Source organism: Pan troglodytes, chromosome 21, assembly GCF_028858775.2.
Source record: "Pan troglodytes isolate AG18354 chromosome 21, NHGRI_mPanTro3-v2.0_pri, whole genome shotgun sequence".
Lineage (NCBI taxonomy): Eukaryota > Metazoa > Chordata > Mammalia > Primates > Hominidae > Pan > Pan troglodytes.
Genome location: NC_072419.2, coordinates 44751193 through 44776175, shown reverse-complemented (window position 1 = coordinate 44776175; position 24983 = coordinate 44751193). Strand labels below are relative to the sequence as shown.

Genomic DNA, 24983 nt, shown 5'->3' with positions numbered 1-24983 from the left:
TCTCATTCTTTTAACAGTGTTTACTAAAGAACAGCAGTTTTAAATTTTGAAGTCCAACATATCAGTTTGTTCTTCTAGCGTAACACCTAAGAAATCTATCCCAAGGTCACAAAGGTTTTCTCTTGTTTTCTTCTAGAAGTTTTATTGTTTAGGTTTTATATATATATTTTTATGTAATAGAGACAAAGTCTCACTATGTTGCCCAGACTGGTCTCTTCCTGCCTCAGCCTCCCAAAGTGCTGGGATTATAGGCATGAGTCACCATGCCCAGCCAGTTTGAGTTAATTTTTGTTCATAGTGCAAGGTATGAATCAAAATTTTTTGGCTTTTTTTTGTGTGTGTATGACTATCCAATTGTTTTATAGTACCTCTGGTTGAAAAGACCACCCTTTCTCCTTTGAATTACCTTTGCACCTTTGTCAAAAATCAGATGACCACTTAAGTATGGATATACTATTTTCTTCCACCGATCAATTTGTCCACCCCTATGCCAATACCAGGCTGTTGTGTTACTGTAGCCTTACAGTAAATCATGAAATCAGGTAGTGTTAGCCCTTTATGAATTGTTAGGCAGGTCCAGAGCAGTGCTCCGTTTAGGACTAATTATTGTTTACTACTGAGTATACTAAAGGTCACAGGAAACAGTACCTTGCTCTCAAAGACAGTGTGGTCCTGTATGTCTCACAAATGGCTGTTTTTTATTTTCTGTACCAGTAACTGCTTCTCGCAAAGTTATGATGTCCATCCTGGAGGATCTTTGAAGTAAGCTCTAAGTGGTGGTAAGAACACCTTAGGTTTTATTGCTTATTTTGTTTCTTACAGCTTAGGTAAGTCACAGCCTCTGACAACTATTCCCATAACTGAAAAATAAGGATTTGAACCATATCACCCCAGACAGTAGCACCTGGTTATCAGCTCTTTGTTCACAAAATATTTTACGTATTTCCTCAATTATATATTATATGTAAGATAATCCTGCTCATCTTACTGACAAGAAAACACCTAGATGTTACAGAAAATGCAAAGAAAGTGAAACTCTCATACACTGGGAATGTAAAATGATTCAGTCACTGTGAAAAACAGTTTGGCAGTTCCTCAAAAAGTTAAACATAGGGTTACCATATGACCCAGTAATTCTGCTCCTAGTGTACACCCAAAGAACTGAAAACTGGTATTCAAACAAATACATGTACATACATGTTCACAGCAGCACTACTGACAACAGCCTAGAGATTAAAACAACCCAAATGTCCATCAAGTGATAAATGGGTAAACTGGGGTATATACACACAATGAAATATTATCCAATCATAAAAGGGAATACAGTTCTGACACATTCTACAACATAAATGAAACTCAAAAACATTACATTTAGTGAAATAAACCAGACACAAAAGGTCACACATTGTATGATTCCATTTATATGAAATGTCCAGTATAGGTAGACCCATTGAGATGAAATGGTGGTTGTCAGAGGAGGGGGTGGGGAGACTGAGGCAAAACTGCTTCATGGGTATGGGGTTTCCTTTAGGGATGATAAAAACATTTTGGAACTAGAAGTAGAAGTTGCTCAACATTGTGAATGTACCAATAGTCACTGAATTGTTTGCTTTTAAATGGCTAATTTTATATTACACAAATTTCATCTCAAAAGAATACACTTAGAGAAGCACAAATGACCACCAAGTTCTAAGTTTCCACAAAACTGAAGTAATGGCTGGGAAAGAAATCTAAGAAGTGTAGCCAAGGCCAGGTGCAGTAGCTCACACCTGGAATCCTAGCACTTTGGGAGGCCAAGGCGGGTGGATCACCTGAGGTCAGAAGTTCGAGATCAGCCTGGCCAACATGGTGAAACCCCATCTCTACTAAAAACACAAAAATTAGCTGGCTGTGATGGCGTATGCCTGTAATCCCAGCTAGTTGGAGGCTGAGGCAGGGGGATCGCTTGGAAGCGGAGGCTGCAGTGCGACGAGTTTGCACCACTACACTACAGACTGGGCGACAGAGCAAGACTCCGTCTCAAAAAAAAAAAAAAAAAAAAAAAAAGGTGTAGCCAGTTTTCACTTATCTCTGATAATGGAGGATGGCAGAGCCACAGGTAATCCCAAATGGCATACATTTGGATAATCATTTTTTACAAAATCAATATGCATTCTAGTATTATATGCAAATAAATAAATGGCAAGTATTGAAATGTTTCCTATAATTTAACGGTAAAAATCTCATTCATACTCTTTGAACCTATTTTGAAAAAGTAAAGTTCATTTCATAGAATATCACTTGGAGGCTCAATTTTGTACACTTTGGATATAAACTATGTTTGAGCATGATCAACACTAAAATACCCACACAAGGGGTTAAGAGATACAGAAAAAACAGCCAAGGCCCAAGGCTGTTGGGTTAAAATAAAAGGACTGTCTTCCTCACCTTTGCAAGGCCAGAGAGGAGCTCTAGAGCTGCCAGTGATATGCTCATGTCTTGGCGCCACTGGGAGTTGAGTCTTTGGGTGACGAGATGAATGCTGCGAATCAGGAGCCCAGCAGCTGAATCTGTATTAAGAGCTAGGATATAACCCCAATGCCACATCCCACAGGGAGGGAAAACAACTAAGCATTAGTAACGAGAAGCACAGCATCCACTAGGCACAGACCACAGCAGCCACAGTGAGAACGACAGGCACCCACACAGTGCTACGCTCCCCACCCCACTGGGTTGAGTGCCAAGCCCAACTACACGGTGCACAGGCACATGTGCTAGACCAGAGCAGCTTCTAGTTCCTGGTTCACGCACTTTCACACAACCGTGGGATTTGGCAGTTTCAGTGTCATTTTCATAACAACGTAATTTAAAGTTTCTAAATTATCAACTCATAGAGAGCTACATTTTCAAAAAGAGTGATGAAAAGGCTATCAATTATTTCCTTGAAACTTTATAGAGGAAAGTTCTAATTTTACGGCCTCCTCAGATGCTAGGAATTACTATGAAGCAAGCATCTGTTGAAATTACTTACAGGGTTTAAGCCATCAAAACTCACATGCAATGCCTTTTCAAACATACTTTAACATTTAATTCTCCAGGATTACTTTAATACTTCTAAAAAAATTAAATAACCAAGCCACCATATTTTTATTTGGGCTCCAATCTATATGTAAAAGCAATCACTAGTTAGCTAATAGGAAATTAGGAAAAATTAAATAAGGACAAATTAAACTGAATTTATAAAGGAAGCTTTAGGGACATTATACCTGTCGATCCTATCAGAAAGAGGGCAGTGACAACAGAAAAAGGAATGATCATTAAAGAGAGACACTCATGCGACACTAACACAAATCAGGATTTCTTAGTAAAAAATATTTTACGACATTACAAGCAGAGCTCACTAACACCAGCTCAAAATGCTGAAACAAACAATAATCACTTAAAACATTTATATTAGAACACATGCAGTAATGAAAAATTTCTTTTTTTGTTTTTGTTTTCTGTTTTTTTTTGAGATGGAGTCTTGCTCTGTTGCCCAGGCTGGAGTACAGTGGTGCAATCTTGGCTCACTGCAACCTCTGCCTCCCAGGTTCAAGAGAGTCTCCTACCTTGGCCTCCAGAGTAACTGGGATTACAGGCACCCACCCCCACCCCCAGCTAATTTTTGTATTTTTAGTAGAGATGGGGTTTCACCACGTTGGCCAGGCTGGTCTCGAACTCCTGACCTCAGGTGATCCGCCCACCTTGGCCTCCCAAAGTGCTGGGATTACAGGAGTGAGCCACTGCGCCCAGCCAGTACTGAAAAATTTATTTAGCTTAAACGTGTTTCAGAAAGCATGAAAAATAATTTTCAACCTATAGAATACCTAAATCTACATACACAGTGAATAAGATAATTCAAATAACTTCTTCACGAATATAATATTTAAATGTGTCAAATATCCACATAATGGCTTTATGTATATCTGACATGTTCAAGGATACTTGTTGCAAACTTAAACCATAGAAACATGCCTCATGAATTCATGAACTCATGAACATGGCTCATGACATGCCTCATGAACCTCATGAACATGGCTCATGAACTCTCCAGATGATTAAAGGATTAAACTCACATCTAAGAATCTAGATATCACTCCAATCTAGCTGGATAAGTGCTCCCAGATTTAATACACTGTTAGTACTTGTGTAGAAAAACATAAAGGTACCCACAAACTCACAGAATCCATAAAACAACTGCCCAAGGTAGGGGACAACCTTGTATAGGATGCTTGGCTGGCAAATGTTTTAGTTGGCAGGGCAGAAAATAAAAACGTTTCAGGGCTAAAGAATCTAGTGAGCTATAGTAGTGGGTACACAGGTTTTAACATGAAGACATGCTCTCCTCTGGGCTGCTATCTAATCCATCCCCCATCACCCTCCTTGCCACACTGCAATAACTGGCTTATTGGACATCTCTGCCACTACACTGTGAGCTCTGAGGCAGAGTCCACATCTTATTTGGTTCTCTACCACCACACATAGTAGAGAATTCAGAAATGTTTACTGATCACCCATTACTATCAATTATAAAACCTAATATACTACCCCAAATCTAATATACTACCCAAAAGCTATACAGCTAAATTTAAAAGATTTGTTTTTTCTTAGCTTCTTAAGACTGACATCCTCTCTATTATACTTAAGTATATAAAAAACATGAACATTAAAATTTTTAATGTTTTTGTTTTATAAATGTAAGCATTAAAGTCATTCTATTAAACTCTGAATTTCAAAAGAAACACGACTAACCATAATCTCTTAAGAGAGCTTGAGCAGGTCTCTCACTATCGGGAGTCGTGGGCTCCGTGCTTCCACCACTTGCTGAACTAATACCACTATTGGTGCGACTATGACTCTTCAGGTTATTTTCTCCACCACCCTAGTCAAATGAAAATGAATCAAGTGAGGATTACATCACAGTTTACAAGCATAAATAAAGGTCAATCATTAAAAACCATGTTGATAAAGCAGAATGTGCCAACCGAATAGTACAAACTGATAGTAACAGAAATTGACAAGGGATTAAAACCACTGTGGTATTTTTACACACACACATCTACTGGAGGGTATGAAGGATTTGACTACTACAAGTGCCCATACTGGGGTCTTCTTTGCCACTATTTACAAAGGGCTGGCCCAGCTTTTTCATCTTTACTAGACTTCACTAGATTCCAGGTCCTTAAAAAGAATATCCTAGTGCCTCCCAAGCAAAACCTCAGAACAGAAATATAAGCTTAAAAAGCATGAATAAGGCCAGGCGCGCTGGCTCACACCTGTCATCCCGGCACTTTGGGAGGCCGAGGCAGGCGGATCACGAGGTCAGGAGATCGAGACCATCCTGGCTAACACAGTGAAACCCCATCTCTATTAAAAAATACAAAAAAATTAGTCGGGCGCGGTGGCAGGCGCCTGTAGTCCCAGCTACTCGGGAGGCTGAGGCAGAAGAATGGCGGGAACCTGGGAGGCGGAGTTTGCAGTGAGCAGAGATTGCGCCACTGCACTCAAGCCTGGGAGTCAGAGCGAGACTGTCTCAAAAACAAAACAAAACAAAACAAAACAAAAAACAAAAAGGCATGAATAAACAAACGGCAACTTTCAAATACAGTTATATCAGAAAACACAAACAATACTAGGGTTAGTTTTAACTCCCGTATGTATAGGGGCTAATAAACCTATCTGTTAGACTTCCCTCATTTTTCCCCATATAAACCCAGTTCATTATATTCAGATCAGTAAATTATTATTCACCATCTACTGAGACACGAATGTAATTTCCGTAATAATAATTTGATCACCCATCCCACATCTACTCAGCTTACTACATCTACCCAACTTACCCCAGTATACCCTATTAACCCCTCCATTGTCTTGCCTATACTCCAAGTATAGGGATGATATATCTTGAAGACAAAGCAGAGAGCACTGGAAGTCTCTGAGAAGCATTTTTTATTTGGAAGCATTGGTGCTTTGAGGGACCTGCAAACTTAGGTCTAGAGGGGTTAGAAAGAATTGATGGGTAAGAAAAAGTTAAACTAGTTGCTTGCTGGCTAGGGCTTTTCCTAGGTTATTCAACCAAGTTTGCCACCACAGCAAAACAAGTAACAGTTTTAAGCAGACACTGTTCAGGAATAAAGACTGGATTTAGCTGTAGTTTCTCTCATACAGAATATCTCGGGAACCTGATGTACAGCTGAAGAGGCACTGAAAAGCAAACCTCAAAATATACATTATTTTTAAAAAGAAAACTTCTGAGCCAATGAGCAGGATTTACAAACCAAAGGCCTTTAAAATTCACAAAGATGGACATTCTGGAATATAATTTACATGAAATTCAAAAGTGATATTCTCTGACAGATTGCATGTATGCTTCTTACCATCTCCATCTGGCAACCAATGGCTTCCAAAAGTGCTGAATCTTGAACAATATTTAACATTGCCCCTACAATAACAATAAAACAGTATTTTATATAAAATACACAAGAACACTAAAATGCGTAAGACATTTTATATGATTAATAGTACAGATAAGAATATAATTTTGGTTGAGCATTCCTGAAATACCCATGAAATTATAGTTGGCTCTTAAACAAGAGCTTGAACTGTACATATGCAGGTTTTCTTCAATAAACATGTTAGAAAGTTTTTTGGAGATCTGTGACAATTTGAAAAAACTCCCAAACTGCATAGCCTAGAAATATTAAAAAAAAAAAAAGAAAAAAAAACGGCCAGGCACAGTGGCTCATGCCTATAATCCCAGCACTTTGGGTGGCCGAAGTGGGACGGGAGGTCAAGAGTTCGAGACTAGCCTGGTCAACATGGTGAAACCCCATCTCTACTAAAAATACAAAAATTAGCCGGGTATGGTGGTGTGCGCCTGTAATCTCAGCTACTCAGGAGGCTGAGGCAGGGGAATTGCTTGAACCTGGGAGGCGGAGGTTGCAGTGAGCCGAAATTGCACCACTGCACTCCAGCCTGGACAAGAGAGCGAGACTTCATCTCAAAAAAAAAAAGAGAAAGAAAAGAAATATTTTAAAAAGTATAAAAAGTTAAAATTGGCCAGGCATACTAGCTCTTGCCTGTAATTCTAGCACTTTGGGAGGCCGAGTCAGCAGGATTGCTTGAAGTCCTAGGAGTTTGAGACCAGAGTGGGCAACAAAGCAAGACCCTGTCTCTAAAAATAAATAAAAAATAAAAAGCTAAAATTTATCAAAAAACTTAGGTACACAAACACTTACAGACCATACATGATACCATTTGCAGTCCAGAGAAATGTAAACAAAGATGTAGTATTAAATAACTGTATAAAATTAGCTGTAGTACATACTGCACTACCGTAATCATTTTGTAGCCTCCTCCTGTTGTTACTGGGGTGAGCTCAAGTGTTAATGAGTATGCTGCTTAAAATACAATGTGATGCTAACCATCTCCATGTGAGTAGTTCATCTCTCTAACAGACTGAATACTGCAGTAAATTGCATACCATGGTTCTCACATGTTTTCATCATGTTTACTGCAACACCATGAACCTTGACTAACACCATGGGACCCATAGGAAGTGCCACTAGTGATGCTGGAAGTGCTCCCAAGAAGCAGAGAAAAGTCATGACATTACAAGAAAAAGCTGAGTTGCTTGATATGTACTGTAGATTGGGGTCTACAGCTACAACTGCCCAACAGTTGAGACGATTTATCTTATAAACAGACAATTTATGGTATCAATAAATACAGTACTGTAAATGTATTTTCTCTTCCTTATGATTTTCTTTTTTTTGAGATGGAGCCTCACTCCGTCACCCAGGCTGGAGTCCAGTAGCGTGATCTTGGCTCACTGCAACCTCCACCTCCCGGGTTCAAGCAATTCTCTGCCTCGGCCTCCGAGTAGCTGGAATTACAGGCGCCTGCCACCACGCCTGGCTAATTTTTTTTTCTTTTTTGTATTTTGAGTAGAGACGGGGTTTCACCATCTTGGCCAGGCTGGTCTTGAACTCCTCACCTCGTGATCCACCCACCTCGGCCTCCCAAAGTTCTGGGATTACAGGCATGAGCCACCACGCCCAAGCTTTATTTTTATTTATTTATTTATTTTTTTGAGACGGAGTTTCGCTCTTATTGCCCAGGCTGCAGTGCAATGGCACGATCTTGGCTCACTGCAACCTCCGCCTCCCGTGTTCAAACATTCTCCTACCTCAGCCTCCCAAGTAGCTGAGACTACAGGCATGTGCCATCACACCCTGCTAATTTTTGTATTTTTAGTAGATACAGGGTTTCACCATGTTGGCCAGGGCGGTCTCGTGAGCCACCCACCTCAGCTTCCCAAAATGCTGGGATTACAACATGTATTTCTTAATAAAATATTCTTTTCTCCAGCATACTTTATTGTAAAAATGCAGTATATATTAATAATATGCATAAAATACAAAATATGTGTTAATCAACTGGTATGGGTAAGGTTTCTGGTCAACAGTAGGCTATCAGTAGTTAAGTTTTTAGGGAATCAAAAAGTTATATGTGGATCTCAACTACTCAGGGAATTGGCATCACTAACACCCATGTTGTTCAAGGGTCAACTCTACTAATAAATCCACTGATTGGTCAGAAGAGACTCTTTAAAAATTCCTTAATTCTGGCCGGGTGCATTGGTTCATGCCTATAATCCCAGCACTTTGGAAGGGTAAGGCAGGTAGATCATTTGCTATCAGGAGTTCAAGACCAGCTTGGCCAACATGGTAAAATCCTGTGTCTACTAAAAAATACAAAAATTAGCTGGGCGTGGTGGCGGGTGCCAGTAATCCCAGGTACTCAGGAGGGTGAGGTGGGAGAATTGCTTGAACCCAGGAGGCAGAGGTTGCAATGAGCCAAGATCATGCCACTGCCCTCTAGCCTGGGTGACACAGCGAGACTCCATCTCAAAAAAAAAAAAAATTCCCTAAAATAAATGTGGGCCAGGCACAGTGGCTCACACCTGTAATCCCAGCATTTTGGGAGGCTAAGGAGGGAGGACTGGAGAAGCCCAGAAGTCCGAGACCAGCCTGGGCAACAGAGCAAGACCCTATTCTAACAACAACAAAAAATTAGCCAGGTGTGGTGGCACACGCCTGTGGTCCCAGCTACTTCAGAGGTTGCGGCAGAAGAATCACTTGAGTCCAGGAGCTTGGGCTGCAGTGAGCCATGATTGCACCACTGTGCTCCAGCCTGGGCAACAGAGCAAGAACTTGTATTTAAATAAATAAATAAATAAATAAATATAAAATGAATGTGAAGGTCAAACTTGCTTTATATAAAAACATGCTCATTATCAGATATTTTTTAACTGGTGTAAAAGACCAGATGTAAGCATCTCAATTTCAAGGGTAATACAAACTAAGGAAAATATTATGGAATACTTTCAAAACTAGGTTCTAGTCTTAAAAATAAAACAAACATTACTGTCTGTTTTTTCTACAGGGAAAAAGAAACAAATAAATAAAACAAAAATTACAAAATAAAGTCACAGCAATACCTTTCTGACCACACTGCTTTTTAAGAATGATTAAAGCCACACAGTCTGGGGCTTGTTGACATCTGCATACCCTGAAGTAAGCTTCATTTATTTATTATCAAGGAAACCATTGTCCTGGAAAGGCTAGGACAGAAATGAGATGGTGAGCCTAACACACTGCTTCTCATCCCAGTGGGAGGTACTCTTGCCCACTATGGATAAAGAGAAGATGGAAAGAGCTTTGCCACTTTATGGCAAGAGTAACAACTGACTCTTCCTTGGAAAGTACATAGGGAGTGCCTCAGAGCAAGGGTGTAACAAAACCAAATACTGCTTCAATCGTAGAAATTATATGATTTCAAGCAAAATTATGTTATTTAAATAACCTAAAACATTGTAACTTGGAGGTTCTCACATATCAAAACATCCCCCTCCACATAAACCACCCTCTGTGTTCAGAATGTATCTGAGATAGTATCAATGCCACTGGTAGACTCTGGTTCCAAACCTTGGTCAGACTGACCACATTAACTTCAGAAGGTCTCTAAAAGCCCAGCCTGAACAAGAATATAGCTATACATCATAACTGAGAATGTAAAGAGCAAAAAACTCCATTTGTGAGTCTAGAAAATCGTGTCCACAATTAATGGCTTTTGAGACTTACGAAACCCTAAAAAACTTTTTGCCCAGCTACAGACAACTCCAGTCACCTACTAATTAGGTGTCTCTGGATAAATATGGTTCTTGGCCGTTGTGACCCATCTCTTCAGGATCTGTCCCTCAGTTTTAGAGGCCTTTTAGAAACCATTTCAAGGATTGTGTTCCTGTTGGAAGGACATACACCCCACCTCCTCTGGGGGCATAAGGGCTTAAAGGGAATGTCTGATCCCACTTTTGAAGAGATAAAAATCTAAGATGCTAGGAAGAAGCTGAATTCTAGTCTTGCTAATGAAGAGAAGAAAGAAAGCCTCTAACCACTGCCAAGGTCAAGTCATCCTCAGAGATCAATTGCTCCATAAGCAGGGAGTTCTAACTGCCACCCAGGTTTGTGGGCTGGGATGGTATTTGCATTCACATGGTTCAGTGGGGACTCCTGTTAGGTGGCTGAGGAAAGCCCTACTTTCCTAAGAGCTTCCACTGTCAAGGGTGGTGATCTCAATACCCAGGATTGCACTTTAGTGGCACTGAGACACAGAAGCAACAACTGAAAACCCTTTGCTTTCAAATGTAATACATTGCTGTTTACCCAATTTGAACATCAGATTAGAGGAAGAAAAGAAGAGCTCCTCTGTTCATCAGGGTCTCTCTGAAGATTTTCAGGGAGATAAGACTGTCCCTTAGTGCTAACACTAGATTTGTCAATCACCAAATACCTTATGATATATTTTGAAAAACATGTAAAAAGGGGGGAGTTTAAGCATTTAAGCAAACAAGATAATTTCAGGTTTTGTGCTGTGAAAAAAATGATGAAATAAGATAATCTTTAGCAAGTATTGTTAGGGAAGCTCTCTCTTAAGAAGATGATGAAGAAAAGCTAAACAAAAATCTAGGGAAAGAACACCCCAGCAGGAGGGATATAAAGTAAGGTTCTGAAGAAATCATTAGCTGATGTGTTTGAGAAAAAAAGGACTAGGAGGAAAGTGCAAACTGATGAGACCTGTAAGTAATGGGCAGGAGTAAGAGGAAGAGGCAAGAAGAAGAGGAAGAGGCAAGAAGAAGAGGAAGAGGCAGGAGGAAGAGGACGAGGCGGGAGGAAGAGAAAGAGGCAGGAGGAAGGAGAGCAGGAAGAAAGGAGGAAAGAAGAGAGGGATGGGAAGGAGAGGCAAAGAGTGGAGAAAGGAGAGAAGAGAAAGAAAAGCAAAAGCACAAATAAATGACCAACCAAGACAACTGTAACACTTTACTTCCCTCATCTCACTGCTTTAAATTTTTTTACATTAAAAAACTAACTTGTGCCTCTGATTCAGAGTAAGTAGAGCTACATTAGGTTTAGGCTCCCATTACCGACTGCCGCCTCCTCAGCAGGCCTGTAGTCAACAGTACTTTGGTTTCACTTACAAAATAACGTGTGAATACAAACCTAATATCATTTGGGTGTTGTTGGGGTCCGTTTCAGTTTGCAAGGCACCTATTAATATATTCACAAGTCTCAACTTCAGGGACAGAAAAGTTATTGGTTTATCATAAGAAGAGCTGTCATCGTTACTAAACTTTCCTTCCAGGACCACCTATGGAAAAAACAAATAATATTTAACATCAGCTGTTGCAGCTTATGATGCCCATGTGGGAACAGCTAGATGGAGGAACGGATCAGTATAATGAGAAAGGCTTTCAGTCTAATATTAGCCACTGTGCTAAATCTGTCACTAACAATATGTTAATAGATGTCCTTAGCCTATAACTGCTTGAAAACTGGTAGAAAAACTGACAGAACAACAACAACAAAAAAATCACAAGTCAACTTTGTTAATTCACTTGAAATAACTTGATGAAATAACTTGAGTTGAAAAATAAAAAAAGCTTCTGTTTCATTTTTAACATTCGATTTGACTTAAATTAGTACAAAAAACAGAATATAGAATATAAAAAAACTTTAACAAAACATTACCTCAGATTTGACTGTGCCAAAATGATGAGGGAGGGGCAACAAAGAAAGCAGGATATTAATGGAGGATCTTCGCAATTCTGTTGGATTTACATAGCTTTTGAATTTTGAGAGTTCTCTGCCAAAAAATAAAAAGCTATTAGTATTTTTGAACTAAAGCACATTTTTAGCTACTGCCAAATACATATAATGCCAATTTTTCCAAATCCAAGCATTGTGTATTTGTATATTGTATATTTCTAAGTTAAACTGTTACTGAATTAAACTAGAAGTTGATTGATTGATTTCTTTATCTAAAACGTAAGGCCTACTCTACAAAGGTAAGACCTCTGTGTTGGAGTTGTTCTTACCCTTCTAGACCAGGCCAAAAACAATTCAACAAGCCCACAGACAAATGAGAACTGAAGGATTTCAGGGATGAGGTGGGTTTGGACACACTACACTCATTTAATGTCGCCTGAGTTCTCTTGGACTATGAAGACAACTGGACAGGATACATTAGGAAACTGGGGAGGAAGCACCAACAGACCAGGCCAGATCAGACAGTTGATGTAATAGCAGAGAATGATAGCTTACCTGTCAGGCAAAATGGTTTCAAGAGCTGAAATAAAGTAAGGAACCACAACATCAATCCCTTTCAAGTCACAGCAGAACAAAGGAGGAGAGTTTAGAATAACGCTGGCCAAGACAGGATGGCACACATAATCATTTATCTGCAAACCTTGAATTAAAAGCATGTAAAATCTAGGAAAGCAAGAAAAAAATTTTAAACAAACTGCTGATCAAAAGTTTTCATAATTATTATTCGCTACATAGTTACTGAAAGTCTATTTCCACTCATCACTATTTTTACCCTTTAAAGAAAGGACATTATTGGAATTACTGGAATTTATTAGAATTTTACCCTTTAAAAGTTATTACTGGAATTACTGGAATTTTACCCTTTAAAGGATATTACTGGAATTAGAACAATTCTGAATCATATACACTAAGACCCAAATCATCTTTCTTAATGAAGAAAAAAAAAAATTCATGTCTGTTGCACCTTCTCAAACCTTCAGCCTTGCAACTCAAAGTTCTAGGGGCCTGCAAATAAGGCAACCAGAACAAAACAAAACAATAGGCTGCAGTACTTTTCAATAAACTGGGGGAACTGCTGAGTTAAATTCCGTAAGAGAAAAATGTTGCAACATTTAGTAATTCCTAGGGAAAAAGGTGTGTTTACATTTTTGTCCCTTCCCCATTATTTTTGGGGGGACAATGAAAGAAAGAAACCTGCATTCGATCATCTGTATTCATCATGAAGGTCACCTGAATAAGATTCCTTTTAGGAATATACCTGAATATAGCTTAGTTTTTAACTCCACCCCCAACCTCTAATCGACTTACTAAGCATTCAATCTCCCGTTATTCAACAGCAACTGCACTGTTATACTCTTCTATTGTGAGGTGAGTTTCTCTTCTCTGCAAAACTCTTCAGAAACAACTTCATCACCTACTGGTTACTGCTCAACCCATTTCAATCTCTCTCTCTCCCTAGAACTCAACTAAAACCATACTAGCAAATAACCAATGGGCTCTCGATTGCCAAATCCAAGAGACATGACTAAGTCTTAACTCGTTCTGCCTTTTGAAAGCATTCAACCCTCTAACTACTCCCTTCTCTCCTTGCTCTTCCCTGATTTCTATGACCATTTTCTTTTACAGGTCATCTTACTCTACCTGCCCCCTAAAGATGGTGTTCCTCAGTCTGACAACCTTAGTTCTCAAAGCTCTCTCTTTTACTAACCTGATTTTAAACACTTCTTAAGTCACTAAATATAATCAAATCATTCTAACCCACACCTCTCAACTGAACTCCAGATCTATTACCCAAAAGCTTACTGGATATCTGGATGTCTAGTGATTATTATGGTACTTCTGTGCACAATATCTGGCACAAAGTAGGACTTAATAAATATTTGTTGATAAATATCCCATAGGCACTTCAAATTCAATTGATTCAAAACTAAACTAATAACTTGCCCTCTCATGAATCTGTTGTTTTGGTTTGTCCTACTACCACCCATTCAGTCTTATGGCTCAGTCAGAAAGTTCATGGTGATAGCCTTCTCCCCTACTACCAGAGTACCATTTAGGATATCTCCCCAGCCCAGAGTTCCTGAGAAACATGCCCCCACAACAAGTGGGTGAGCTCCAACACCCTTACGTGACCCACCTTCACAACTGTAGCTGACTAGACCAGAGACAGGCAGATTAATTAGATCCTCCTTCCCAGGAGTCTATAATTAAAATTCAGAGATACTAATTGGTCCTGATGGTCACCTAGACCAAGGCCATGAAAACTGGGAACTTTTTTTTTTTTTGAGATGGAGTCTCACTCTGTCGCCCAGGCTGGAGTGCAGTGGCACGATCTTGGCTCACTGCAACCTCCGCCTCCTGGGTTGAAGCGATTCTTCTGCCTCAGCTTCCCGAGTAGCTGGGACTACAGGCAAATGCCATCATGCCCGGCTAATGAAAACTGGGAACTCAGAAGCACACTACAATAAGAGAAAATGATCTGCAGAGAAGAGAAGAATGAAGCAGTTCTGGCAGACCAGGAAGACAGAGAAAGAGAGAGGAATAAAGTTGTTTTGGTCCTTGAGTATCTGCTCTTCATGAGGCCATACTGCATTTCCTGACCTTAGAATTTAATAAATATCACTAGCTTCTCACAACTTCTTCTCCTTTTACTTAAGTCAGATTGAGAGGGTTTCTGTTGCTTAAACCAAGCGCCGATAGTTACGATAACCCTGCCTATTTGCCTGTATATACCATTCTTTTTCATATCTATAAAATTCTGTACTTGGTTCCCTCTGATAGGGTCAGTTTAATTCTATCTCCTGAGAACCTAGCAAGTATGCAGATATCTAAATACTCTGTTGATATTAACCTCACTTCTGCACTTGTGTGAATGATCAGTTAAGGAAGGCAAAACAGTGTCAAGAAGAACGGGAGGCCATTATGAGTTAATTTAGGAGAAAAGTGACAAAGTCTAAAGTATAATGGTGGGGATAGAGTGGAAAGAGAGATCAGAAAGAGAGTTAAGTAGCAGAAAGGCAAGAGTTGGTTGATCGGTTGATCAACTAAAGATACAGAAGAAGAGGATTCTAAAATGACTCTTCGTTTCTGGCCTGAGCAACTGAATGGATGGCAGAGGCATTAACAAAGATGGCTGAAGCCATAGATTTGGAGAAGATGACCCTAACCAACTTCCTAACATAGGCTAAATGCTACTCATCCTTTATAAGTCCAGCATAATCATTTAATCCCCCATAACTCTTTCCCGAATCCCCTAAATAAATGTGTGCTGCTTATTCCCCTGAATGCCCACAGCACATTATCTGTGCCTCTCCCATCAATATCCTAATTCCTGCTGGATCATTGTTACATGTGTACATGGCTTTGTTTGGGGCTTTGCCCAGAAAATAAGCTCCTTGGAGGCAGGATTTACAGCTGACTTATTTCTGGACTGCCTACCTGGGAATACTGTGCTAAAAATTTGTTAACAAATAATTGTGGTCCTTCGAAATCTCTCCATATTAAAAAGATTCAAATAAGATGACATAAATAGCACTTCTAAAACAAAAAGGGTCTTAAGGGTCTTTACCAAATCTGATGAGACAGGTAAAATGAAAGATTTCAGGCAAATGTCGATCACTTACAGACATCTGTAGGTATTTCAGACCAACATCACTCATCGGTTCAGTCGGCCAACCAACAATGGCTTCACTATCAAAACTATATAAATGAAAAAACAAACAAAAATTCCAAGACCTGGATAAATAAGCTGGCAGAATCTCTTCTCCAGTCTTCTTGCTACAAAAAATCCTACACAGTGTCCCACAAGCCTCAGCTCTTCCTGCTTCATAGTTATCAGGAAATTCACTTGCATCAAACATAGGATTGGAAACCATGGTGTCTGTGGACATTTGTGACCCTTTCCGTCGAAACTCCATGCTAGCTTGTGTTGTAATGGCTGGGGAGAGAAAAGGAGGGTTTTATTATATTTGCAATATGCCACGTAGGCTCATGGGACCCTGGACACAAAGATCAAATATTGGTGTCATTAAATAGCTACTTGAATCCAATAAGTGCTTTTGTTTAGCAACTATGTCTTAATATTTTTAAAAAGGGCTCTCTGAAATCTTCTTTGAAAATAGGTTACAATTAATTTACAGTGGCATTGTCAGTTTAACAGATTGTACAAGAAGCATTTTTCAACTGAATTTTTGATCAGCAGAGTACATTTGTATATATCTGTATCCACATACAGATATATAATACAGAATTTGGCTTTTCTGTTATTTCTTTTCTGTTTTTTCTTCCCCCTACAGAATGATGCTTAAACGTTAAGAAAAATAGCTACTGCAATTTACACATTACCCCAGATGGACATCCTAATTAAATGGGCAACCCTATGCCAGTCTGTATACTTTAGGGAGAGGGCAAAGTAAGGATGAGAAGTGGGCAGGGAGAAAAAGAGAGCATTCCCACCACCCACCCAACTCCAAAACACACACCAAAGAATCGCTCAACCAAGCAAAATGAGAATGAATTTTAACAACCACAGACAGCAGCTAACTTGAGGCTGATAAATCAGAAAATTGGATTGATAAAAAAGATTATCATGGTCATTTGTTATCACTGAAACAGAAGCCCTTTGAAAGTTGCTTTTATTTTTAACAAAAGATTTCACAGTGTATTGAAAATCACTCTGAAATCTTTTATTACTCTACATGAAATGCTTAAATTATTTTATAATAGATTTAATAGAATACAGAGTCAAGCATAAATCTTTATGCAACTTCCCATGAGCCATTTTTAGTCCTAAATAAGCTATCCAGCAATAATACATTTGAAAAACACTACATGCAGAATGCATACAAATCAAACACTAAATCTGTATAAAAATAAGCTTAAAGCTTTAAAAAAAAAAAAAAAAAAAAAAAAAAAAAGCCAAAACACAGTTAGTGCAAAGTCCTGGAATTCATGACATGACCAGACTAGTATACAGAAATAATGGGACTGATTCAGGCAGATTAATTCGCTTTTGCCAACAATCTTCCCCATTCAAAACACAGAAAAGTATTTTTCTTCCCAAGTGCAAAAACTACAAGAGACAATGACAATCAAATTTTTAATGGAATTATGAAAAAAATAAAAACATGACTGCAATTAAGGAGAAGCTTCTGGTTCCTACTTACAAGATTTATAAGAAAGAAGAATTTGGATAAAAGATGCTGCAAGATAATAGAAATAAATGGAAACAAATCAAAGGACAGTAGTAATTATAAAATACTTTAAAGATGGTGAAATTTTACAATAAATTAAGAAGCTTTTTAGCTTTTTAAAAGTTAAATTAAAAGCTTTACGATACCACAAGCTAGTTCAAAAACATAGGAAATTGTGCATTCAGGTCCAAAATTATGATTTTTGTATCATGCAAAACAATGAACGAAGAAAATTACACAACTACAAAGAACTGAGGTTTTGAAGTGCCCATAACATGCATTAAAATTTTAGTTCATTAACCCTTCCCAGCTCAATGTTACTTTTACAAAGCACAGTGTACTGTCATGTAAATCAAAAGCTAACCAGTTCAAAGAAGCAAACACTTTAAGTTAGAGGTGAACTGCATGGCAGAATTCCTTGATGGCAGCCAGTACTTAAAAAACAGTTAATATACCCATGCCTCCCACCAGACTTGAGACCTCAAGATTGGTACCTAGCATTCTAACCCCTTTAACTATTTGGACACCTCCTATCTCCTGGGTAATGTAACAGCCTTTATCATCTCTGAACACAATGAGGAGAAAAGGAGCTTCTATCCTCTCCCCAGCAAGGAAAAATTTTAAAGTAAGATGTTGTTCACGTATGATTTGAAGTCTGGTTTTTATCTTCTGGTGCAAGAGGGTGAGCAAAGCTGTTACAAACTCCCTGGAGAGCAAAAAGATCTATAAGTTCCCTTTAAGCAAGCCCACCAACCAAGCAACAGGTTGAGCCATTCTAGATTCACAGATTTCAGTGTCAACAGCTCTATACCCAAAAGTTACATTGTAAGAATTACATCTTAACAAAAAGAAAAAAGAAAAATAGGACTGATTCATTCTAGAAAATGCAAATTAATAAATATAAACATGGTACAGAAAACTCAAAATACAAGGTACATGAACATAAAGACAAGAATAACCCAATAGTCATTTTTTAAAAAGTTTTCACTTATTGTAAGTAAGCACATTTACCTATCCCAGAAGCACTACTTTCAAATTGTGGATAAAATTATAATATGAAAATGGAAGAATATAAAGTGTCTGAATTTGAACAAAATAAAGCAAGCAAAGACATCCCTAAACTCAACCATGGCATTCTCAAATTATATTCCCAAAAATCTTTATATTCACAACTTTTCTAAATTAAAGATTTGTAAGAATATTCAAAATAATTACGAGTATAATGTTCACAGACATAGATCCTAGTTCTGAGATGATAATAATAATAATAGCTAAGAATTATAGTAACAGCTAAGAATTCATTTCTGAGAGAAAGCAGAGACCCTTCTGGTCATTGTATTAGTTTTATCCTTGGAATTAACAGTCTCCCTAGAGATACATAAACTAATTAGACATCTTTTTGTCTTGATCTATTTCCAACCCTAGAAGAGTGGTTTCTTACCAAACAATCAATACACTCATTAATGCATATATCACAGTACCTGGCCGATAGTAACAGCAGCTCAATAAATGCCAGCCATTGTCATTTTTCAGCTCTCTAAGACACATTATAAATATTCAAAACATTGTGCCCTACCCCACCCATCCATCCTGCACCCTATGCCATTACTTTCAAATATAATAGTTAAGATGACAAAAAAAACCACCAGCTCTTAGACAGTTTCCTTTTTATAATAAAATCTAAATGAAGATATCAGGGTTGAGTTATTAATTCTCCACCAATCAATTTTATTAAGTTAAAAAGCAAATAATATTTTTGAAAGTGTGCCCTTGAAATAAAGTTCTCTAGACTAAAATCTGAGAGGTCAGAGTGTAGTGTGAAGCAAAAATTTTCTGATGTTTACATATACTACTGAGTGAATGAATGGCTGTCAAAATCGAAAACACTTCTTGTAAAGTAAATTTCCAGTTCGAATTTTTAATTCTTTATATAAATTTTATTATCCTGGCTGACATGAAGGGAACTTCCAGGTCACCTACTGAAAGAAATCTGATTCAACAAAATGTGACTAACCTTAAGTATGTCTAATAAAACCAGACAAAAGGCCAAACCTCATAGAACATACATAAAAAGAACAGGGAGGAAAACTTCTTAAGTTCTGTTACTTCAGCTGGAAGGGGTTAAGCACAAGACATTGCTTGGTCAGAAACAGAGAGCTTTTTAAGATACATATTAATCTTGCAGGTAGGAAAGACTAAAAAGAAAAAGAAAAAGGAAAAGGAAAATAATGATAACATATTTCTTGAGTAATATTTACCAGTCATGCTGCTGTCTCTGTTTATCCCATTATGAAGTTTACAGTGAACAAATGCTGCATCAAATAACCATGATCCAAAGAGATTCAAGATGCTGTTAACCTTTGGTCTCCGAGGGGCAGGCAGTGGCCGGGGTTCTGAACTAGTCTGATTTGGACTTGACAGAGGAGAGGTGGAGGACGTCTGGTGCTGAACTTTAGAGGCATGAGCAGTACTAACCTATTAGACGAACACAAGAATACACCCATACCAATGAAAAGTCTGAGAAAACAGCAAGACTTTATAAAAAGAATGGCAGATTAAAAAGCCAACCTTATATAGCATAACAATGGTGATGTAAACTCTTACTGTGCTTGTCTTCATGGTGGCCTTATTCACAGTAACAGCCCGGTGCCTCCGGTTATGTGGGGGGGTGGTACTGACAGCAGCACTTTGAGGCATACTTAATCTATTCACGGGTGTTGGGGGAGCACTGTCTGATCGGGGTCTAGAAATACCTTAAAAAAAAAAAAAGACAAATGAAATTATTCTTCATAGGTCAAAATATATGATCAGAAAATTTCTCCCAGTAACCTAGTGAAGGCTTGGGACACATAGACTATAGCAGAGATTGCTAGTTGCCTCTCAGTATCTACTCACTATTTCTTCCTGAGTAACAGAACACAAACTTTAGATGGCTACCCAGAAAAAAAATGACTCAATTTTCAAACTCCCTTTGCACCTAGATGTGGCCATATTTTGACCATAAAGAAGTTGGTGACTGTTGGGTAGGTCTTCTAAGAGATCTTCTTAAAGGACCAATTATATGCAGACTCTCCTTCCTTCCTAATTCCTGGACAGGATGTTTGGAACTCACTCAACCATCATGGCCCATGAGGCACTGTGCAAAGAATGGAGAGCCACCAGATGGAAGGGCCTTGGATCCCTGCTGGTGATGGAACCATTACACTGCCTAGCCCTAGATTTAACATATGTGAAAATAAGCTATCTTGTTTACAATAGGATTTTTGGTTGTTATGTGGCAGCCAAACTTAATCAGAGCTAACATATTAACTGTATATTAATAAGTATACATAAATATTTTAGAAAATATTATAAATCACTGCCTTTCAACAGGTTAAAAAATTGACTTTTCATATATCTAAAATGTGAAAAACAGCTTAAAAGAATGGCTCACTAAAGGTATAATTTGCTTTTTAATGATATACATGAGAATGGTCCCAAATGCATTTTCATCTGTATTTTCTTGGATAGCTAGTATGCATGAACACTCTTTTCTTTTGCAATCATTTACTCTTATCCTTTGTCCATTTATCTACTAGGCCTAATTCTTGTTCTTAGCACTTTGTTTGATGTATTAGGTGGGTGCAAAAGTAACTGCAGTTTTGGCCGCATTACTTTTAATGGCAAAAACCGCAATTACTTTTGCACCAATCTAAATATTTACATAGAAACGATAACCCTCTGGCTATTTTATTTGTTGCAAATAATTTTTCCTCGCTTGTTATTTGTCATCAAATCTGTTCATCTTTTCCTTCGGATGTTTTCTAATAACTCCTAGGGTTAGCCTCTAGAGTTATCTAAATGAAGCTCTTCATACATCTAGCAACATACACAAAATTCACCTAAGAATGCATCCACCAGACAGCTGATTCCACGCATGGCACGAAAAAATATTTGAGGCAGATGTTTAAGGCAGGGATATTGATTCAATTCTTGCGGCATTCCGCTCACATTCAAGAACTGTTCCTGAAATTTGGGAGTAGAGCTTATAATAGCTGGGTTACTCAAATCCACAGGATTACTATTAAAAGAGAGGAAAGAATTAATCACAAATTTAGAAATTTCTATAGCAATAAAATACATGTAATCTAATTTAAGAATAGGACTGTGCCTATTTCTCTGATTCAGAAAAGAGACTGATTTGTATTCAATGGGCCAGCGATTCAAATCTCAACACTTCTTTACAGAAGATCTGCAGTGTGGTTACATGAACATTGCCTACTCCGAGCATGAGAATCAAAGTAAGACTAGAAAAAATTTTAATTTTTTGAGAGTATACATAGATGCTTTTTCTAATATGTTAAGAATTAAGCAACAGATGGACATGGTGGCACGTGCCTATGGTCCCAACTACTTGGAAGGCTGAGGCAGATCACTTGAGCCAAGGAGTTCAAGGCCGAGGCTGCAGTGAGCTATGATCATGCCAATGCACTCCAGCCTGAGCAACAGAGCAACATGCCATCTCAGGAAAAAAAGAAAAAAGAAAAAAAGAAAAAAGAAAAAAGCAATGGAATGGTAAAGCTATAAATATGTCAACAAAAGCTCCAAGGAGAAAATTTTACTTTAATATTAACATTTTCAATTAAAAAAAAAAACTATATTTGAAAATCAGGATTAGTGTTAATAGTTTTATGTTGTGTTCATGTGTATGTAATAAAGCCATAAATTTCAAAACGGTGTATTTGTGTTTGAATTACATTTTATGTACAAACAGTTTGAAATATTTCCATTAAAAAACAGATTATGATTTTTCACTCAAATGGTCTGCTTAGCATTCCATTAAAAAGCCTCTCCAATTCAAAGTAATACTGATAATCTAAAGCCGGTAAACAGAATTTCCACTAGCTACAAGGCAAAAGAACTAGGCTGAGAAATAGGAATCAGTGATCTATACATGCTCTGCCTTTCAAAACCTCTTTTTCCACCCACCAAAAGACTTAATTTCAAGTAACTGTAATTGGGGAAAGGAGAATGTGTGTGCATGTAAGAAAAATGGGCTTCCAGTGGTAGCACACTGTTTCCATAGAACTGGACTAGTCCACCAAGTAAGACAGAGGAAGGGAGATTCGTCTCCAGCAGCAGTGCCTGCTGGGGGCTGTAGTTCAACTATTCAGAAATTAGAAGAACAAGGAGTAAAGCTGAAATGGAACTACACCTAAGTCCCACAGAGCTTGGCTAAATTCATGTCTACTGTAAATCAAAAACTGGAGAGAGAAAGATTCATACCAGCTTCTCCAGAGGTAAACCAGGAATGATTTTATTGGCTCCCAAATATTTAGAGAACAGACTCAAGAAAGTAAGTAAAACTTGAAATAAGAATGGGTAACGAAGGATATGAAAAACTAAAAGACACTGCATTCCTGCAGTTCCCAATGCCCCGTGTACCTGACACATTTGGGGAACCTGTTAAAAAATCCAGATTAGATCTAAATTTACTGAAACAATCTCCAGATGGGGCCTAAAGGGCAGGTGGGCATACACAAGTCCAAAGACAAGCATTTGACAACAGTATGGAAACAAAAATGAAAAATATTTTTTGGTTTTCCTGGAAAAAGATAAATCACTAACATACAAGACAAAATGTTGATGCCTATCTCCCCATCATATTCAACCTTCATCCTAGGAAATCTGCCAACAATCACAAATAATCACAATCATAAAAAATCCTCATGACCTGCCTTCTACCCACTCGCAGCTCATTTAAGAAAGGAGGTAAAACTGTCCTAAAGGAGGTATCCAGATGCCTGCCAGAGACCTAATTAACGAAGATAATTTGATCCAATTTTCCCTTTGGAGAAACTAAGCAAAGGGAAAGCCCCCGTGAACTGAAAGGACAAACACTGAAGTCAAACAGTATCACAGCTATTTACACCACTGGGCAGTTATCAAGAGACTGCATGTCCCCCTCTCAAAGGCAGGAGGAAACAGGGACCCAGGAGCAAGCCTGCTGGAGAAAGAGAACAATGTGCATACACAAGAGAATCAAAAAAGCAAAGAGAAACAAATGACAGAGTGGCTTGTCCCGAGGCTGCCTTCGTCCCTCCCCAACATGAGAAAGGGTTGTTCGCTGCTTCATGGAGCCTAGTAAGACTGCTCTATCTTCACATAATCTCTTTTTCTCACCTGCATTTGCTTAAGTTGGCTCCTCTTTTTGCCATCCAAAATAACTCTGACTAAAGTACCACAGTCAGCTCAAGAAGAAAGACTATCTAAGTACTACCTCTAAAAAAGACTCGACTAGAGTTTTACTGTTCATTTATTTCAAACTCTTAAGGAACACAAAACTTTGACACAACAGACCATAAAAAAGGACAGAAAGTTTTCCTATCCAATTCATGAAAAGATAGAACTACAGACAATTCAGAAAAACATTAAAAGAAAAGCATTCCATAACCAAGCAAAACTTTTCTTTCAGGAATGATAGATGGTTCAACATTGGGAAATTAATTAATATTTCACATCAACAGATGAAAGAAGAAAAACCACTTAATTGCTTAAATGGATCCAAAAATATTATTTGAAACAATTCGGTACTATAGTTTATTTATATTTTAATTTAATTTTTTTTTTTTTTTTTTGAGACAGTCTTGCTCTGTTGCCCAGGCTAGAGTACAGTGGTATGATCTTGGCTCACTGCAACTCTGCCTCCCGGGTTCAAGCAATCCCTGTGCTTCAGCCTCCTGAGTAGCTAGGATCACAGGTGCACCACTATACTCAGCTTATTTGTTTTTTGCTTCCCCCCACCACCCCCCACCGCCGCCGCTCTGTCGCCCGGGCTGGAGTGCAACCTCTGCTTCCCGGTTCAAGCAATTCTCCTGCCTCAGCCTCCCAAGTAGCTGGGATTACAGGCATGTGCCACCACACCCAGCTAATTTTTGTATTTTTAGTAGAGACAGGGTTTCACCATGTTGGCCAGCTGGTCTCGAACTCCTGACTTCAAGGGATCCGCCCGCCTTGGCCTCCCAAAGTGTTGGGATTACAGGCGTGAGCCACCACGCCCAGCCCATTTTTTGTATTTTTAGTAGAGACAGGGTTTCACCATGTTGCCCAGGCTGGTCTCGAACTCCTAAGCTTGGGTGATCTACCCGCGTTGGCCTCCAAAAGTGCTATTATTATAGGCGTGAGCCACCATGCCCGGCCTATATTTTTCAAAATTTTTAATTGCTGGCCGGGCGTGGTGGCTCAAGCCTGTAATCCTAGCACTTTGAGAGGCCGAGGCAGGTGGATCACGAGGTCAAGAGATCAAGACCATCCTGGCTAACACGGTGAAACCCCGTCTCTACTAAAAAATACAAAAAATTAGTCGGGCGTGGTGGTGGGCGCCTGTAGTCCCAGCTACTCAGGAGGCTGAGGCAGAAGAATGGCGTGAACCCAGGAGGCGGAACTTGCAGTGAGCAGAGATTGCGCCACTGCACTCCAGCCTGGGTGACAGAGCGAGACTCCGTCTCAAAAAATAAATAAATAAAAATAAATAAAATTTTTAACTGCTTAGGAAACCAGGAGCATAAAAAAGAACATCTAATATCAACAACCAACATCCTACTCAAAATTCCATATATCAGAGGCA

General features: G+C 38.6%; 1 protein-coding gene and 1 non-coding gene across 18 annotated transcripts in view; both read right to left on the bottom strand.

Annotated features, from left to right (window-relative positions):
* The window catches only part of RALGAPB (Ral GTPase activating protein non-catalytic subunit beta), a 105781-nt gene that overhangs the window by 41239 nt on the left and 39559 nt on the right, over nt 1–24983 (bottom strand). For 5 of the 17 annotated variants that reach the window (XM_054674424.2, XM_009437230.5, XM_054674427.2 and 2 more), the window contains exons 7-17: nt 21259–21437; nt 19982–20130; nt 19636–19852; nt 17351–17386; nt 15921–16122; nt 12681–12848; nt 12108–12222; nt 11580–11727; nt 6396–6460; nt 4771–4900; nt 2428–2561 (exon numbers count right to left, since the gene is read on the bottom strand). In XM_054674424.2, coding sequence (XP_054530399.1) covers nt 2428–2561; nt 4771–4900; nt 6396–6460; nt 11580–11727; nt 12108–12222; nt 12681–12848; nt 15921–16122; nt 17351–17386; nt 19636–19852; nt 19982–20130; nt 21259–21437 — 1543 coding nt within the window. The remainder of the gene's footprint in view (nt 1–2427; nt 2562–4770; nt 4901–6395; nt 6461–11579; nt 11728–12107; nt 12223–12680; nt 12849–15920; nt 16123–17350; nt 17387–19635; nt 19853–19981; nt 20131–21258; nt 21438–24983) is intronic. The other 12 variants (XM_514640.8, XM_009437234.5, XM_063802959.1 and 9 more) reach the window with 3 other exon arrangements.
* On the bottom strand, nt 20982–21092 carry MIR548O (microRNA mir-548o). Its single transcript, NR_106640.1, has one exon. It is a non-coding gene; the product is annotated as a microRNA mir-548o (primary transcript).